This window comes from Raphanus sativus, chromosome 6 (assembly GCF_000801105.2).
Source record: "Raphanus sativus cultivar WK10039 chromosome 6, ASM80110v3, whole genome shotgun sequence".
In the NCBI taxonomy this organism is placed as follows: domain Eukaryota; kingdom Viridiplantae; phylum Streptophyta; class Magnoliopsida; order Brassicales; family Brassicaceae; genus Raphanus; species Raphanus sativus.
In genome coordinates this window covers 29,148,097-29,167,210 of record NC_079516.1, presented here as the reverse complement: position 1 = coordinate 29,167,210, position 19,114 = coordinate 29,148,097, and the positions used below count along the sequence as shown (strand labels likewise).

General features: G+C 38.8%; 2 protein-coding genes and 1 pseudogene across 6 annotated transcripts; 1 reads left to right on the top strand and 2 right to left on the bottom strand.

Annotated features, from left to right (window-relative positions):
• Positions 1-918: 918 nt before the first annotated feature.
• LOC108808274 (uncharacterized) lies at positions 919-2,145 on the bottom strand. The gene is made up of 6 exons (XM_018580448.1): positions 2,074-2,145; positions 1,790-1,989; positions 1,573-1,699; positions 1,302-1,472; positions 1,163-1,216; positions 919-1,083 (listed from the first exon to the last, which is right to left on the bottom strand). The coding sequence occupies exons 1-6, from the start codon at positions 2,143-2,145 to the stop codon at positions 919-921; spliced, it is 789 nt and encodes a 262-aa protein (XP_018435950.1).
• A 5,196-nt stretch (positions 2,146-7,341) lies between these two features.
• LOC108808273 (meiosis-specific protein ASY3-like) lies at positions 7,342-10,522 on the bottom strand (annotated as a pseudogene).
• Positions 10,523-12,387: 1,865 nt separating this feature from the next.
• Positions 12,388-15,133, top strand: LOC108839905 (ABC transporter E family member 2-like). 5 transcript variants are annotated; one of them, XR_008935480.1, is made up of 4 exons: positions 12,388-12,746; positions 12,873-13,043; positions 13,152-13,355; positions 14,509-15,133. XR_008935480.1 is itself a non-coding variant. In XM_056988403.1 (3 exons), exons 1-3 carry the CDS (start codon positions 13,031-13,033, stop codon positions 14,532-14,534), a joined length of 243 nt encoding a protein of 80 aa, XP_056844383.1. In that variant the 5' UTR covers positions 12,753-13,030; the 3' UTR covers positions 14,535-15,133. The 5 variants fall into 5 exon arrangements, 1 of the variants encoding a protein (XP_056844383.1); XR_008935482.1 differs by having other exon boundaries at positions 12,865-13,043; XR_008935483.1 differs by having other exon boundaries at positions 12,849-13,043.
• The last annotated feature ends 3,981 nt before the right edge of the window (positions 15,134-19,114 follow it).

The window sequence follows — 19,114 nt, the reverse complement described above, 5'->3', positions numbered from 1 at the left end:
AAATATTTTTTTCCTTTCGGATAGTGACCCCTGGCTATCAGTAAAAGACCGTAGAGATACGTACCTTTTTCATTGCCACCAATAGATGACTGACGTAGATGGCGGAGACCGATTCTTTCTTCTAGGTGCAAGAAAAATTTGAGGAAGCCTTCAATGTAGTGTGCTTGCGCGTTGCCATGCTCTAAACATAGTGCCTTGAACTTGGCGTGATTTGTCAACATTTACATCGGATTCACAACAAAATATTCGAGGCTCACGTTTCGGAAATAGACTTGGGGATCAGAATTCAAGTAATTTTCGTCGACAGAGTCATCTAGGCTTTCGTGGGAAGGATAATTGTTTACTGAATTATCAGATGACATAGTAGCTGATACTAAACTCTGTTGATCTTCAAGTTTGTTTGGCGGTGTTTTTCTCTCTTTATCTATATCGAGTATTTCCATAAGAGAGTGGAGGAGGAAGTTATATAAACAAAAGAACAATTGATACATTTGAAAATATGCAAGGATCAAACAAAGAAGTTGATGGGAGCTTTTCACCTTTACAAAAGGCTGTCTCATATAGTATTGTCATTTCAAAGTCTTGTTCATCGACTTAAAGAAACTACATGCATAATCTTATTCTTTTAAATGGTCAGGTACTTTGTATATTTAGGATTGATTGTTATGTTTGGTTATTTGAAGTTCATTTAAATATGAAAAATAAAGATTGATAAGGTATAATAATATTAATCTAGTAACGTATATCACATAAGCATAATGATATAACCTAGTAACGAAAAATAATCTTAGTAAGTATTATAAAAGCCAAGGAAAAAAAAACTTATAATAATTTAAGTAAAGCCAAAAATCCTTCCTAAGAGATAAAAAAAGCCACTATAAAATATAAAAATGCATCGTTAAACACTAAGCCTCTTTTTTAAGGCTTCTCTTTCTTGATCCAAAACGAAGCTCCAGGTTTGGTATCAGCACTGACGTAGGCATTCGCCTCTAAACTTTCGATCGGAGAACCTTTACGTTTAGCAGGAGTCATTCTCTTACATTTTGAGCTCCTATAAGAAGAACCATGGACCAGCATAGAATCCTGAAACATGCGTGTCATCATAAGAAATCATAACAAAGAAACTTTGAATTATATCGTAGAGAAAAATAAAATAACGTACCTCTGGGGTTTGAGACACTTTATAAAACTCTGTGGAGAACGTGTTAGAGCATCCCTTATAATATAGAAGAAGCATAAAAATCAATCAATAATGGAATAGGATATAGGTGGATAATCAACGTAAATCGACATTTACGTACCTTAGGATAAGGGGACACGTCAAACTCGTTCATCATATATGGGCTGGTGATAATCTTCGCGACCTTAAAAGTATCGTACTTGTACTGATAATTATTGCGATCTATTATGATCTTAAATAAATAGGTTTTACCAACCAGTTTGGTCAGAGCAGTCCGCAAAACACTGGTATCCTATATATACAAAAAACAACAATATTTATAGTTTTACTTTAGTTGAAAGATAATGTAGGTACAAATCGAACAATTTTAAATAAGATTTTAGACAGCATACTCCATTATCTTTGATAGGTGTCATTGAATGACTGAAAGGTTGATGGAGCAATTGGAGTGCAATACTATCTAACACCAAAAGCTTAGTGTGACCTGTATCATCTAGTACCACCAAATGCAGCTTCGGCCTATTATATATGAAAAAATAAAAAATCGAACAATGTAAAAAATCAAACAATTATACGGAAGACGAAATAAAGTCAGGATAATCTGATTACCTTAACGATCGCTTAGGATTGAGAACCTTGCACTTAGTACAATAGAACAAAAAACGCCTATCCAGTTCATAGGTAGCTTCGGCACAAAGGTTATTATGCAACATGTCTATTTTTGTACCACATCCTTTGCAACTCATATAGTGCAAACCCAAATCAATATCAATAGCCGCTATGGTGCACCTTAGGAAACACCTCTCCACCTATCAGTTTTACATTTAGATTTTCAAAACATGGTATCAAATATAAAGATTGAAAACATTAAAAAGCAAAAACATAAATGAAACCTTGGTCGTCTCCAATATTCCAGATATTGTTTTCTGTGGAGTACGAACGAAGTAGTCTTTTTCGTCTGACATAATTGAAACCATAGGAAGTGGTTTGGAATCAACGGTAATCAGTTCTGTATTTTTCTTTGGTAACCTATATAGAAAAGAGGTCGGCTATGAAAACCAGTGTTTGTACTAGCTGTAAAGCAGTGGTTGAATTAGATAAACACTCACAATGATAAGAAAGCATCCACCTCCTTCATCCACGGATTAAGGGAGATAGACGACACATTGTATGCATTACATACACTTCGCCTATCTATTTAAGAGTACACGTTTGAAAAACCATTAAAAATTATCAAATTTATTTTAGACCAAACAAAAAAAAAACATGACAAATAACGAAACCAATGTCCTTTCCAAACTTTAACCTTTGCAAATCTCATGACACAAATTATGGTTTTATCAGAAATAAGTTGAATTGATTCGCTTAACTCTAGAGCAACTTTACCCCATACAACCAATGGAATCCTAACATCTCTGGTGACAAAAAATTAAGCAAGGGAATAATGTAAATATTTAGATAAGATATATAAAGGTAATCAGACTATAATAAAATCGAAATGAGACTCACTCTGGATTTTTTAACTCTAACGAAATCTTTTCGGTGTCCTTTCCATTAAGAGAGACGATTTCAACATTAGAAATCTCCACAACCTGACAAATAATATCTACAAAAAAATTATAACATAAGAAGAGTATTATCGGGCAATCTTTTATGAAGTGAATTATATTAAAAATACACTGACCGAACAAATATTGCGGGTTCAGACAACCGTTTAAGATATCATGAAAACTGCAAGGTTTAAAACCGGTCGAACTGAACGACATATCCTCACAAAATCGAACCCGAGTAAAGTCTTGTAACAAAATTTTGTAAGGATGGTTTGTTGTTCGATAGGAGTCGGTGGATAGAGAAACATGAAAATTATAGAAAATCTTCGAGTCACCTTCTAGGATGTTGGATTCAAATGTAGGAACTAATTCCTCACTAATAGTTGCATGAATCGCATCACCCTGATAAAAATATTAGTAGAGTTGAGTAAATATATTTGTTTTAATCATGAAGGCTTCGTAGAGTAAAAACAAATTCGCACAATATACTTACATGGGAATCAACTAAAACCATCTCAATACTCTGGATACCTGCTACGGTGAATTGTCTCCACAGACGAACAATATGGACCCTTATTTTTCAGGTCGTTTTACCAGGTTTCAGATCAATAACCTTGTCAAAATATGAAACCATCGTCGGCATTATCAAATGTCTATGAGTTTTATCTTTTTTATGGAATTTAAGATGCGTGAACCTCAACTTATATAATACAATATGCCATATAGTTGCAATATATCGGTAATAAGAAAGGAAATGAAAAGTAAATGAAAAATTAGCTTATGTTAAATAGATATCTTATAAGTTTGTATATTTGATATTTAACATTTTTAACTGATTTGAGACTTGGTAAGCAAGAATAATATATTTGGTATCTTTAATCTTTAATAAATTATAAATGTAACCATTTAGAATGTGTAACAAAATATTCAAATTTAAGAAATAAGATATTTAACATTTTTTACTGATTTGAGACTTGGTTAGTACGAAAGCAAATTTGGGCTCTTGAATGCTTTAATTAAAAATTAAAATTAAAGTATTTAAAAAATAATGTCGTCAATAAAAATTATCATCAAAAAATTCGTGCATATATACGATATAATTAATAAATATTATGGAATGAAAATAAACACTATAATTACCATTTATCTGCTTAATGATACATTTTATAAAATGGAGATAATAAAAAACATTCCCATTTCGGCCGTGTATATCATTTTCAAAGTTAAACACTTGTCATTATGGCTACAACCAATGTGTTTTACTGCAAATTTTATCGATATTATTATCATGAAATGTGATCATAAGCCTATGAAGTTCAATGTAAAACCCACCCAACTTTAGTAGTTGTGTACTGCTCTGTTTAAATTCAAACAATATAGCTATGCATGTAGATTTCGAAACAGAAACACAAAAAACACAATTGGAACTGCTTTGGCCAATATAAAAAAACCATAAATCAAGAAACTGATAGACGATTACATTATAGTAAATTAATATAGTTCATGAATTTAAAAGCCTTTGTAGAAGTTTCACACGCAAGTAATCAAGCCAAAAAGACAGAACATTAGTCATGAAAACGAAAAGGGTACGAAACTTGCGGAAGATTAATTAGCCGATAAACAAAACATCTTTAAAACACTTGATAAAACTTCAATCTCCTCATGATGAGAAGACACGAACACGTCCCCCGATTAGTCCTTCATCTCCTGGCACCTGAGGGACTTCTTTATGAAACATTAAGATCTGATAGATCAGATTTGGGAAGATGAGGTCTGTCTCCCAATCTGATCGGCGAGCCATCTCTATGACTTGATCGTACACGAGTCTTCCGAAATCAATCTTCTTTCGAGAAGAAACCGCGTATATGAGGCGGAGACGGTCCTGGATCAAAGAAGTAGTGTCCGGTCCAGGAAGCCAGTTGAGCTTACAAATGCGATAGAGTATATCGTATGGCTTCACCAGAGTACTGAGCTTGAAATCCTTCCAGGTGTACGATTGGGCTCTTGTTAGGTAGACGATGGCATCATCTAGAAGAACTACCTCCCAGTGAAATGAGGCCTCAACATCAGGTGTCATCAACAGACGGTTGATAGCCGACGGTTCGAAACGGTAGAGGGTTCCGCGGATCAGAGTACCGTTACCATCATAGAGGATGTTTGATATGAACTCCCTAACTACTCTAGGACAAAAAGGCTGGACATGCAGGACAGTATAACACCAACCTGCTCTATCTATGATCCTAAACGCATCAGCTAACAGAGGATCAGTAGGATCTAGAGAAGCTTGAACGACAAAACCTCTAAGGGAGAGATACTGATACCCGGTTGCGGCGTCGGCGTTGTAATGGCGGCGAGAAGGTTCCCCGATGGTTGCGAGGGTTCCGGAGAATGCCAAACGGTTACTTCGGATACGATGTTCAAGGAACCGTAATGGATTTTGGGGACGGAAGGGAGCAGGTACAGGATTCAGATGACTCATATCGACTCGATTTCTTGAAAGAGCAAAGGGGAGATGGAAGATTATGACTCTCGACTTTCCCTCCGTATCTGAAGAAGAAGCACTATATCAGTGAGTTGACGTGACAATTAATGTATAAGATATGGTTTACGGTCTAGATTTATCTAAATTTACACGTAATGACTATAATTATTACTTTTTTTTTTACTTATCTATGTAACAATTGTAATTGAAAAGTCAAAAAAGTGTTTTAATTTATTATCGAGGTTACAATCTAAGCTGGTCACACTAAGCTTTTGTCAAAATCTGGTTTATGCAAACTATAGTTTTTATTTGTGTTTTTAATAAAGTAATTATAGTGTTTTAGTTTATATAGTTGCAATATTATTGCTAATAAGAAAGGCAATACGAAAGTAAATGCAAAATTAGATTATGGTAAATAGATATCTTATAAGTTCGAAGTTTAGATATTTAACTTTTTTTTTACTGATTTGAGACTTGGTAAGCAAGAAAAATATTTAGTAGGTAAATATGGTAAGCAAGAAAAAAATTTATAATTTTTTTACTGATTCAATTCAATGCAAACAACTTTACATGCACAACGTCCCCGTATGTATTAAACAAACATATGTGTTTTACAGAATCTGCTCGATATTATTATAATGCAATGTGATCTTAAGCAATGAAGTAGTTAAACAAATGTGTTTTTTTGCACTGTATGTCTATTCAGCTTCTTTCTATAATCTTACTTGACAAAAAAGAGAAGAGAACCCTTTTATTAGTTGAAGCTGTTGTTTCGGTTATTCAACTTCCACGAAGAAGACACACATAGTTCTTTATTTTTTGCTTCAAAGAATTCATAAAACATATAACTTACATACATGAAACATCAGTGTGCACAAATAACCAAACTATAGCATACAAAAAAAAATGACAGTCTATCAAACTTGACTATAATGTTACTGCTTCGTTCAATCCAATTTTGGCTATGCAGAGAAGCAAATGACTCCGAATATTACTTACATTAAAACTATTGTTATACCATAGCAGCAAATGTTTGATCACAATGCAAGACTTCCTTTGAATAGCGTATGGCTTATCACCAAAGCAGCAATTGTTTCACCCACTTGCCTTGTCAAAATACACGACTTCCTTTGAATGTTTGATCACAACTTGATTACTAAAGTAATGCTTGCGAGAAACAGGGATATAAACATCAGCTCCACGAGCAGCTCCGTTCTACAAAAACATGAAAAATGTATATAATTATGGTCGACCTATAGAACAACAAAAAATAAGTGTAGCGACTATGAAAAACATAAAGTTTATTTTTCGTAAACGTATCAAATCTTTTCTTTCTCTCTCTCAATCTTCCATAGTTACTCGGGACTGATGTTTGCTCGTCCCTTAGCTCTCCGTGTTTGCTCGTCCCTTAGCTCTCCCTGTTTGCAAACGGCAAACTCATCCGATTTGGCCTTCACAACTGAAGTTCAAGCCAGTGGTATGTTCTCCCTAACTTTTGTCCTCCTCGTCTACGCTAAGGGCTGCCTCATCGATCTCGAAGTCAAGAACACGCGACAGAAGACGGCAAGACTCGAAGGGAGAGAACGATGACTCGGATCCTTCCATCGTCGAGAGGTAATGCTTCAAAGTGTTTCTGCTTCGTGGTGGTGACTTTCGTACGATTTTATCCACATGCTGAGATGGGGATTCAAACCATAAGTTCGAAATGTAGTTGTTTCTAAACGTTTAGCGACAACCACAAAACGAATGAACAAACAAACAGTTCGCGCATGAATGAAAAAAAATTGGTTACGTTTCTTCTTATGGAACCAAATAAGGAAACAAAGCAAAGAATTAAATGATCCGTTTTTCTTAAACTCCCTCACAGAGTGACACGTGGATCCAAGCCTTCTCATGCATTCTCACCAAAATCGTTTAAAGAAAGCCTTAAAAATGCTTCTCCTTTAATATATAGGGGATATATATATTTTTGGAATATATACCCGCATGGGCGTGCGGATCAAAATCTAGTGATCATTTAAAGACTGCGCCACAATCGTCCTCATCAGCTGCAGCATCTTTCCCCTTGCAGACTGTTAAAAAAAACACCAATTAATAAGATATTGACTGACTAATATTATAATTGATTGTTAAGCGGTAGAACAAGAGCTTGCCTCGTTGACAGAGTGGATACTTTTGTTTCCATTTTGTAGTTTTGTCTCGATGCCTTCTTCAAAATTCGCGATGAGCTTTTGGTGAGATTCTCCTGTCAATAAGAGATTTCGCCTCATTTTAGTTTAGGGAAAGACTTGTCTTCTCTTGCCAAAAAAGAATCTAACTTCTGGCTCTGTTAGTGTTGAACGTAGATATGATATGTTTCATGGCAAATTCTCTAACTTAGGAATGTTATAATGAAACAAGATAGAAGAACAGAAGTGAACATACTTTGCTTCTTTATGCTTCCTTTCAACTCTGAATGGTTTGCTTCAAGCCCTTGAATAGTACTCTCGACATCTTCAAGATAGTGGGCGACATCTTCTTTGAATTTTTCATGGATCATTCTCATTCTGTGTTGTAGCTCTGTAATACGGTCAGATTAATCAGTCAATGATTAACATCGACAACTCAATACTCTTAAGACAAGCCAGACACGCAAGTGTATAATTCTACTCTACTTATAGTAATTCAGCATATATTTTTTGTCCTGAAACTATGTTAACAGTAAGTTTCGGGAGTATACTATTAAGACAGTAAGTTTCAGTACCTTTTAATCTTTTTTCAGCATGCTCTCTCTTAGTTTTGGCTACGTTTCTCGTCTTTTCCCTGTAGACGTAATTAACAATATGGTGATTTGATACTAAAAAGGAGCAATGCAGAGTCATTTGAAGAAACTTACGCTTCTATTGTGATGTGAGACTTGACACTCTTCAGCTCTAGATGAATAGCCTCGGAGACTGATGGTATAATGTCCGATGTTTTCTCTTCTGCTGCAGATTTCAGCATTTTCTCAAAGTTTCGGAAAGCCATAGCAAATAATGTAACAGCGCTGAGACATGGTAAGTTATCAAATTAAGACAAGAAATCAGACAGAAGGTAGAAACGTAATATTAATCAAGTCTAATAGGAGACCTTCGCAAGCCTTCATCTTCATCCACCTCTGAAAACCGCTGGAAGGAATCAGTTTTATGGATCCCTGCACAGTTTCCATGGCAAAACAAACGGAGGATATAGTGTAAAAAACTAAAAAGCCACAACAACGACATACAAATGAGGATTATACCTTTCGCCAAAGACGAGGTAGGACTCGATACGGCAGACGAGGTAGGACTCGAGTTTCCTTAGCTGAGCCAAAGCCTGGCTTAGATCTCTCATTAGCAGTTTCTCTTACCTGGGGGCCTGAATCAGAAGATCAATTAAATAGGTAAACATTGAACTGTTGATAATAAAAAAAAAACATACTGTTGTAATTGTCCAACGCGGGTGAGTCTTCATCTGAATCTTTCTCATCAGACGACAAAACCAAATCTTCATCTGGCTCGGCAGAATTCTCTCTTGGGAAAGAATAATCTCCTTTCCTCTCCAAGAAGTACTGAAAATAAGAAACACATGGAAAATCAGACATGCATCATTCTTAAGTGAAAAAAATTAGTAGCTTGAGTTCAGGGAAGTTACAGGAAATCTCTTATCTGACGCTTGGGGGGTTTTCTTAGCAACGAAAGCGGGACTAGTATGCAAAGGAGTAGAAAAGAGGGGGAAGGACTTGGGATTGGTGCTTTATATCCATCATACGTTGGACTCTGGAAGTCATTTTCTGGTTCAACAGACTTTTCCCTGAGAACTTCACCTGGCCTTTCCTGTTCATCGCCATTTTTAAATGATCCATTGAACATCTCTGGCGAAGCTGCCTCAGGCGATGGATGAAAATCTTCTTCCCCAGTGCTAATATCAAGGGAACTTCCTTTTTTTCTAATAGTGAAGACCTCGTGCCAGTTCTGGTACTCTCGGAAAGTGCTGGAGTTCTACTCTTGCTCTTCTCCTTCAGAATCCCATCAGCTTCATCCTTTTCACGAAACTGAACCTTACTGACTTTTACAACAGTATTTTTCTTCCTAACAGTGCCATTTTCCCCGCGCAAACCTTCTTCAGAGGTGAATACACTCTTGTTGTTCACTTCTTCTGTGCTTTTGGCACCTAAGTTGCCACCAGTTTTGGCTCTCTTCATAGACCAAGACCTAGTCACTACTGGGCTTCTCCTTGCAACCTCAGCGCTATCGGTTGTGGCTCTCTTCTTAGACAAAGATCTGGTTGCAACCTCACAATCAAGGGTGGCTCTCTTCTTAGACAAAGATCTAGTAACTGGCCTTCTCCTTGCAACCTCAGCGCTTTCAGAATCAGTTTTAGCTCTCTTGTGAGACCGAGATCTGGTTGCAACCTCAGGGCTATCAGAATCTGTTGCATCGGCTCTCTTCTTAGACAAAGATCTAGTTACCGGCCTTCTTCTTGCAAAACCAGTTGCACTAGAATCTGAAGTGTGTTTAGGCTTGCTCGTCTCCTTCACAATCCCATCGGCTTCATCCTTTTTTGGACACTGAACCTTCTTTATGGCAGAGCCATTTCTCCCACGCAAACCTTCCTCGGTGGTGAATATATTGCTGTTCACTTCTTCAGTGTTGGCTCTCTTCTGAGACCAAGATCTAGTTACGGGCCTTCTTCTTGCAGCTGCAGGTCTTTCAGTATCAGTTCCCTTATAATTGTAGTTTCTCTTAACCGCTTCTGGGGTCTCAGAGTTGGCATCTTCATTTGCTTTCCCTAACAACACTCCCAAAAGCTTTGATCTCAATACATCAGTACTTCCATGTTTATCCTTCTCAGGTCCATCCTTCTCCTCACTGTGTGAAGCAACTTTTTGCTGGAAGACTGCAGATGGAGGTTTTTCCATCCTCTTATCCATCTCTTCTTCAACGTTTCTGCAACTGATGAGCTCATCTTCACTGTCCTGAGGACTCAGCTCATTCTTGTTCAGCTGACTTGGACCAGGGTTGCTCTTGGGTTGTGGATCGGCCATAACTCCGACAGACATCTTTCTAGATCGACTTGATGAGTGAAAGTCACTGCGCAAGTTTTGCTGGAAGACTGCAGATGGAGGTTCTTCCATGCTCGTATCCATCTCTTCTTCAACATTACTTGCACTGATGAGCTCATAGTCACTGTCCTGAGGACTCAGCTCATTCTTGTTCAGCTGATGTGGACCAGGGGGGTTGCTCTTGGGTTGTGAATCGACCATAATGATTACTCCGACAGACATCTTTCTACGTTGACTTGATGGATGATAGTTACGACGGCCGAAGTTCTTGTATTTCCTCGTATTTTCCCTGAAAATTATCAACCAACAAACAATATGAACAGATTCCCTTTCCCTTTCCTGATGAAGACAAGAGGAGAAAACAGAGAACAGAAGAAGACAAATTCACAGGACTACACTATCCTATCTTAGGTCTCGGATTCCAAAATCGAGAGACTAAAGAGCGAGTTTCCACAGCAAAGTTTCGAAACGAAATCAATCAAGTGCTTACCAGAAACAAAGACAAATTCACAGGACAACACTATCCTATCTTAGGTCTCGGATTCCAAAATCGAGAGAGACCAAAGCGCGAGTTTCCACAGAATCCGAGAGAAAACAAATCGAAACGAAATCGATCAAATGCTTACCAGAAACAAAATCCTGAACTCTGAAATTTGAATCTGCTTTAGCGAGGGAGACTGAGGGAAGCGGACAAACGTTTTCTCGACTCCTCCGGAAGATCAAACTTTACAACATTACAACGCGCGCGGGGGAAATCGGCTAATTCATACATCAACAGACGGTCGGGGTCCCGATCAATACATGAACTCAGACCCTGTGCTAAAATATACATCAACTCAATATTTATTTGAATTTCATACGTAAACTTTTAAAAGACAGATTTTACATACATTGACTAACGTTGATATTAAATCTGTTAGTTAACCGTTTATTATAGATGATGTGGAAATGACGTGGTTTTAAATCGGAAAAAAATATCAAAACGTCGGTGTTTTGTTTCTTTTATTATGAAATTAAAATCAATTAAAATATTTTTTTTAAAGAAAAAGGGAGGAGGGAGGATTCGAACTCAAGCTGGTTTAGAACATGCTTCTATTCTCAAACACTGTGCCAAATCGTAACTAAATGATAGATTCCTTGACGTTAAAAATTAAATCTTCAGTATGGTCTTCTCTTCCCTTGGTCATCTTCATCTTCTTAGATCTCTGTCTTTCCAAACAAAATAAACAGGTTCACTTTCGAATTTGTGGCTCTTGTATGGGGCGTTAGTCATGGTCTTAAAAAAGTTTCTCCTATTGAATATTGAACTCAGATATTGTCTATCTTTGATTGGATTCAGCAGAATTGGGGTTTTCTCTTCAAAAAACGTCCTGATATAAGATTTTTTCTTGTTGTCTTGTTTTATAAAATTCATGGCCTTAATCATGTTTATAAAATTTATACATGAGCTGTGGTGGTACATAAATCTAAATCAAAGCTCCTTTATAAACAACTCCTCTATTACAGGGAAATAGGGAAGACAGAAGCCGGTGGTGAAGGGGTATTAACCTTTAATGAATCGGATTTATTAAAATCTAAATAAAAAATAGTTGTTAAAAAACGAAAAGAATCGAACTTGGCATAGTGGTTGAGTCGTTGATGAGCTACTGTTCTAACCAGGCTTCAATTCACCTCCCAACCAATTTTTTTTAGAAAATAAATATACAAAAGCCACATAATCGAACGTTAACTACACATAAGCACATGCAACCGTTTGACTAACGGAAACACGGTCAAAGTATGCATAGACCAAAATTTTATTGTTTATGTATGAAATTCAAATAAATATTAAGTTGGTGTATGTTTTAGCACAGGGTCCGAGTTCATGTACTGATCGGGACCGCGACTGTCTGTTAATGTATGAATTGGCCGATTTCCCACGCGCGCGGTTTCTTTGTAGTTAGTAATCTTTTATATCAATATTATTTACAATGCACTTCTGTTTCAGTATTATTTACAATGAATTGCCACTGGAATATTTTAATGCTATAGTTTTTATTTAATTCTGTACTTTTTGAATTTTCTGCGATCGGGTAGATTTTGACTGAGATTTTTAAAATTTAGTTACGATTTGGAAACAACAGTGGAAAAATGAGATTCTCTTTTTGTGGTTCATATATTAGTTTTTCTCAAACTTTCAAGACTACAATTTTGGGAATTTTAAAGTTTCAATCTAGGTTCTTCCAGAAGGAAATTTGGGAAATTTGGCTGTTTTGTTTTGGATCCTAATGATAGGAAAACGATCTTTTTTTTTTTTGAAGAGTTAGGGAAAACGATCGATCGGATCAACGGGTCGGTCTACTTTCCTCTACTGCCTTTTCAAAGATCGATAGGATCGTAGGGAAACGATCTTTGAAAAGGCAGTAGAGGAAAGTAGATCAACGGGAGAACCGCAAATTTGTTTTGACGACCAGTGGATGGATGCAAAATAAGGTACTCTCCCGTCTTCTTTTGGGATACCATAAATATAGTGAATTTTTGTGGTTGCTCTAGGAGGATTTTAGTATTCAAATCTTAAAACTTTATTTAGAAAAGCTGACGAGTGGTTAAGAGATTCAGTTGTAGAGATCACGGAGGAGGAACAGGTTTTGGAAGATTCAGTTGTCTGTATGGGAAACCATGAGCCTATAGTGTGGTGACTCTCCCTTTCTCTGTCAGAGAAGGAATCAACATTCTCTTGTCTGGGTTTGTTCCTGCAGAAAATCTACGTTTTGGAGATGAATCTTCAAGGTAAACTTTTTTTTTATTGTACAGCGGTTAATGTCGCGTCATGAAGATAATCAATGTTTTGTTTATGATGGTTTCTCTTTTGTTCGAATGTTTCTGAGACTCCATAAGAAAGTGCTGAGGAAATACATTGGTACACTAGGTATAAGTACCCCACCATGACCAAAACACAAGAAATCTTCAGGTTGAAAGTGACAAAAGGTAAATTCACATACTCTCAGATTATTGTTATGATTGGTGAGAATGGTACAGGGAAGACAATATTTATCCTGATGCTGATGCTGATATTCTCTTCTTACAGATACATAGCCGAAGGTACGCTAACTACAAAGCTAGGGATGATATGCAGTATAGATGTCAATTGGGCGGGCCGGGCGGGTTTGGGCATGTCCGAATGGGTTTTATTTTTTTGCAGGACATATTTGGTCGAAGCCCAAATAGAACCATGTCCAAATGAGACCAAAACCAAATAAGACCATGATTTATTACATTTGTTGGGCTGTCCATGGGCCTTTATGACCACTTGATGTAAACAACACAATTTTCAGTTTTAAAAAGTAAAATTTATACAAGTTCTAAACTTCATGTTCTAGACTTCATAAAAACACACAAGTTCACAAAAGATAAATTGCGTTTTCTATTTTGGCAAGAAATTGCGTTTTTCCGGTTTTTGCGAGAAATTGTATTTTCCGGTTTTGGCGGAAAATTGTGTTTTTCCAATTTTTGCGAGAAATTATGTTTTCGGTTTTGGCGGGAAATTGTGTGTGTTTCTGGTTTTACGGGAAATAGTGTTTTCTGGTTTTTGCGGAAAATTGTGTTTCCAGTTTTAGCGAAAAATTACGTTTTTTCTTCTGGTTTTGGCAGGAAATTGCGTTTTTCCGGTTTTGGGAACTTGAATTATTCAGTTTTGGTGGGAAATTGGGTTTTTCGGTTTTGGTAGAAATTGATTTTTCCGGTTTTGGCGGGAAATTGTATTTTTCGGTTATGGCGGAAAATTTGGTTTTTCGGTTTTGGCGAGAAATTTGATTTTTCGATTTTAGCAGAAAATTGTATTTTCCGGTTTTGGCAGACAACTATATTTTTCCGGCTTTGGCGGGAAATTATGTTTTTCAGTTTTGGCAGAAATTATGTTTTCCATTACAAAAATCACACATAAACAGTTATAAATCAAACCTTTAGGCTTCAGAAAAATGTCGAAAAAATATTGAGTTTTTCCCAATTTGCTAAACCTAGACATTTTAGATTTTTGGGCCGCACATTGTCCAAATGGTTAAGTCCAATATTGTCCATGATATAATTGGGTTTGTCCATGTGGACAAAAATTTAGTTACGGACCAAAACGGACCTGCCCATTTTAGACTATATCAATTTGGACACGGGTCGCCCATTTTTATCCCGCCCATTTGACATCTCTAATATGCAGTGTCTCTTTGATGGTTTTGTTTTAACTTGAACTATTTGGTTGCAGTTCTTATGGACGACCACAGAAAATGAAGCCACAGAGAAGTTTTTTTTTTTTTTTTGAGAAAAGGCATAACCATAGAGGAGCTTTCGAAGGCCATATCCTTTAAATTAAGATCTGCAGCTGTTACATCTACAAGCAGCGTTCTATGATTCCATGAGACAAGGAGCATCTGCTATCAAAGATTGTGAAGCAGCGTTGTGTATTGATCCAGGTCATGCAGATACACTTGACCTCTACCATAAAGCACGTGAAACAAATGCCACAGATCCAAAGTAGAACAAAAACAAAATCTCTTCTCTTATTTCCCTCCTGGTATGTTTCTACACTGTTTCATATCCTTGGCTTAGCAGAGAAGAAGGTTTGGCTTGAGTGAACAGAGAAGAAGAAGAAGAATGGCCATGTAAACGGAAACTCTTATAATATTTTTTTCCCTTTAATTTTGGTTATTGGGGGAGGTGAGGATACTATAGCAGTGCAGAGAGTGTGTCTTGCTGCTAAAGGTAATACTTTTCCTTGACCTAATAGGAAAACCAGTGAAAAAAACTTACCTGTGGTGAAACTGGACTTCTTCTACTGTCCTATTTCTACATGTACAATTAAATGTCCTAAATATCATGATTGTTATGTACCGATATAAATGATCGACATATCATCATTATCTATATTATAGTTTGGTGTTTATCTTATGTATTCATATTATTAGAATAATTACTAGTTGTGTTGATCCATCAATATGGTCGATTATGTATATAAGGCTATTAGCCGATGAGTAATATGATAAGCTTTCTCGTTCATTATCCAACACGTTATCAGCACGATACGTTCTCTAAAACCCGAGCTACCCAAAACCACCAAAAAACCCTAAAAACGGCGCATCTTAAAATCGCTCTATCTCTCCAACCGTAAGGATCTAGACGACGAGCCACATATCAAATCGAAGCTCTCGACGATTAACTAACAGATTTAATATCAACGTTAGTCAATGTATGTAAAATCTGTCTTTTAAAAGTTGACGTATGAAATTCAAATAAATATTGAGTTGGTGTATGTTTTAGCACAGGGTCCGAGTTCATGTACTGATCGGGACCGCGATTGTCTGTTGATGTATGAATTGGCCGATTTCCACATCATCTATAATAAACGGTTAACTAACAGATTTAATATCAACGTTAGTCAATGTATGTAAAATCTGTCTTTTAAAAGTTGACGTATGAAATTCAAATAAATATTGAGTTGGTGTATGTTTTAGCACAGGGTCCGAGTTCATGTACTGATCGGGACCGCGACTGTCTGTTGATGTATGAATTGGCCGATTTCCCTTCAAAAGCATCAACCTCCGGGTTCGAGGTATCCATCGGGTTTAGTCACGGTCCCCGGATCTAAGGATTAAACCCCAACACTCCGAAACCTCAGGGTTCAATGAGCAAACCTTCGGGTTCAATAAAAATTCTTTCGGGCCTAGGTAAGGGACCTCAGGGTTCAAGGCCTTAAGAACTTCTGGATTCTAGGGCTCAAGAACCCCAGGGTTCAAACCACGCTAGAACTCTAGGGTTCTAAAGTAAGGATCTTTCATTCCAAAACTAAAACTCAGGTTTTTAATAATGGATTACAAGGTCTAACGCTTTTCTAATCATTTCAGGGTTCAGTCAATTTAAAACAGGATCCAGATCCTAGGCATTGATATCCTTCCAAGGGGTCAACCCTTACAAGGATCCGATCCTCACAAGGGGTCAATTCCTACGAGGATCCGGCCCTTATGAGGCTTCAGCCCTTTCAAGGGTCCATCCCTTCCTACAAATCTGCAAGTCTACCTAGACGTCCTTGTATATTGAAGATACAAAGTTTTCTCGAACAAGGATTGTACCCCTGAGCTGACGGTGCCGCAACAGGATTCTAATCCTAGACCCCACAATTCCGCCTAGGAGATTGTGCTCCTACCAAAGATACTTGTGATCAATGCCCCTATGAACCGTTCTAATCGGAAGATAATGCCGAAGAGTTATGAAGGCATGAATCCAAGAAGTGAATACAACAGAAAAAGGCAAAAACGATAAGTATTATTATTATGCTATTAGAAGTCCTTATTCGACTACAAATCATCAAAAGACTGGGGAAAGAAATTATAATATAGAATAAAGCATAAATAGAAAAACACTTCAGGGCTTCGGATGATGCAGTGCCGGAGGAAAATCATCAAGTCCGCCTCTCCCACTTACCGAACCTTGGACAGGCCCTCCAACAGGTCCCCAGCGGTTGATATTCCTCTCCGAGCACTCCTTCACGAGCTCCCAACGAGCCTGCTCACGAGCCCGCTGCACGAACAAAGCTTGATGAGTTATCACCTCTCGAAGATGGTTACGAAGGGAGAGGATCTCCTCATGCGGAGGAACACGCCGACGTGGACCGAACAATCTGTTACTTCCCGCATTCCTTAGGGTCGAAGAAGTCGCAACTGAGGAGACAAAGGGAGACGACGCATAAGACCGTCTCCTCTGAGGATTGGCCCTACAATATTCATTATACACCGACGATATTGGAGCTCTAGGAATCCCACCTAAAATTCAGCAGAGCAAAGGGTCAGAATCGCTTTCGTGACTGTCTAAGAAAAAGAGGAGCTGTCTTACCCCAAATGCGACTATGGCGTAAAGACATCCGGCTCATCAAAAATAGAATCAAACGGTATCGCCAGGGAATGCCCCTTGCCAGCTTCACCATAACCTCGCCAGCAGGGAATACCGGTCGTAAGATCTCTACAGAAACATTACGTAAGGTGGGACAGCAATGCAAAAGTCATCTAAAAAAAAAGAGAGGCATACTGACTGTGGGAACCGAAATTCGCACTGTAGATTTTAGTTAAGTTAAAACGTAGGAAAACTAAGTTGACCTAGTTTCCCCCGAGGATCCCGGCTATCTGCTGGGCCACGCACGACAAAGTTAATACGAGTCTAGTTTGGGAATAAATGCGTAAAATAAAGAGAGCAAAAAAGAAAGAATCTTATTTCCGAATCTGCAGAGAGCGTTGGACAACAGGTCGAGATCTCGGCCACAAGAGCTGTCGATCGTCGCTAGTCTCAAAACCTAGATCTAACCTAGTTGAGTCGCAGCTCGCTAAAAAAGGAAATAAGCGCCTAAGTTCTAAGTTGCTCTGGGGTGGTTTCTTTCTTCTGATTTTTGATCCTCCTTCCTCTGCTCCTAGCTTTGCTTATATACTCCCATATGACGGTCTATCCCTGATGGGCTGAGTCTGCCGCGGGCTGGACTTTTTCCATTTTCGTCGGCTTTCGCGTTTATCGGGAAAATTGACATTTATCTTTTCGGAAGTTTAACATTTATCTTGTTATGTGGAGATAATTGTAAACCGTCATATCTATCCCTTTTAGAAAATCGTAAACGGGCAGTTCGATCGGGTTTGTTCCCTTTCGGGCCGTCTTCCGGTCTTCCGCTGTTTTCTACGATTTTCCTTGATAGAATGCTCCTACTTGGATGTCGAGTCTTTCGGAAGATCTTCGATCCATTGCTGAGGCACATGGTGTTTTAAGATAACCATCACCGTTTTATACGAAGTCTTCCCGTCCGTTGACGTCTTACGGGTTCTTTGGAATCTTGGAGCAGGAAAAGAAGTTTTGTTTGCGGGATCTCAGAAAGTCGCAAAACACGGATTTCTGGCAACCCGGAAGCCTAGAATTTACGCACGAAGACTAGCCGTCCGACGACCCGAGCCAGCGCGGGGCTAGCCGCCCGGCGACCACGGCCAGCACGGGCGCTAGCCGCCGGCGGCCACGGCCAGCACGGGGCTAGCCGCCCGGCGGCCACGGCCAGCACGGGGCTAGCCGCCCGGAGGCCATGGCCAGCACGGGCGCTAGCCGCCGGCGGCCACGGCCAGCACGGGGCTAGCCGCCCGGCGGCCACGGCCAGCACGGACGCTAGCCGCCGCCGGCCACGGCCAGCACGGGGCTAGCCGCCCGGCGACCACGGCCAGCACGGGCGCTAGCCACCGGCGGCCATGGCCAGCACGGGGCTAGCCGCCCGGCGGCCACGGCCAGCACGGGCGCTAGCCGCCGGCGGCCACGGCCAGCACGGGGATAGCCGCCCGGCGGCCACGGCCATGTCCGGAGTCGGCTGCTCGTTTCCTTCGGTTTGTGCGTGTTTTTGCGTTTTTAGTTTTCCGTAGGCTTTTCCCTTGTGTAGAAAATGTTTCTAGCAGTTGATTTCGAGATGATCAATCTCGAACTTAATATTTTCCCGAGGTTTCTCGATTAACAATTAGTCTCTCGAGGTTACTCTAATGTTTTTCCGAGACTTTCGGACATTGATTTCGTCTTGACCGATTTTGACCCCAACAGTTAGCCCCCAGCTAGCTAGGAGCCGTAGAGTTCGTAGGTCCTAGCTTGCGGTATGGTTCGTGAGGAAAGTATGGAGACGAAATCGTGTCGAAGGTCGGGGTGAATAGTAAAATCTTTGCCTATAAAGACTTGTGAATCTTTTACCATTCTTACTTCACCCAAGAATCTCAAGTTAATCTCTCTCTTGCAAATTCTCTCTCTACTTTTTAAGAAAAGAATGACTTCAAGATCAAAATCCTTGAGGAGGCAATCTCACTCGTCTTCGG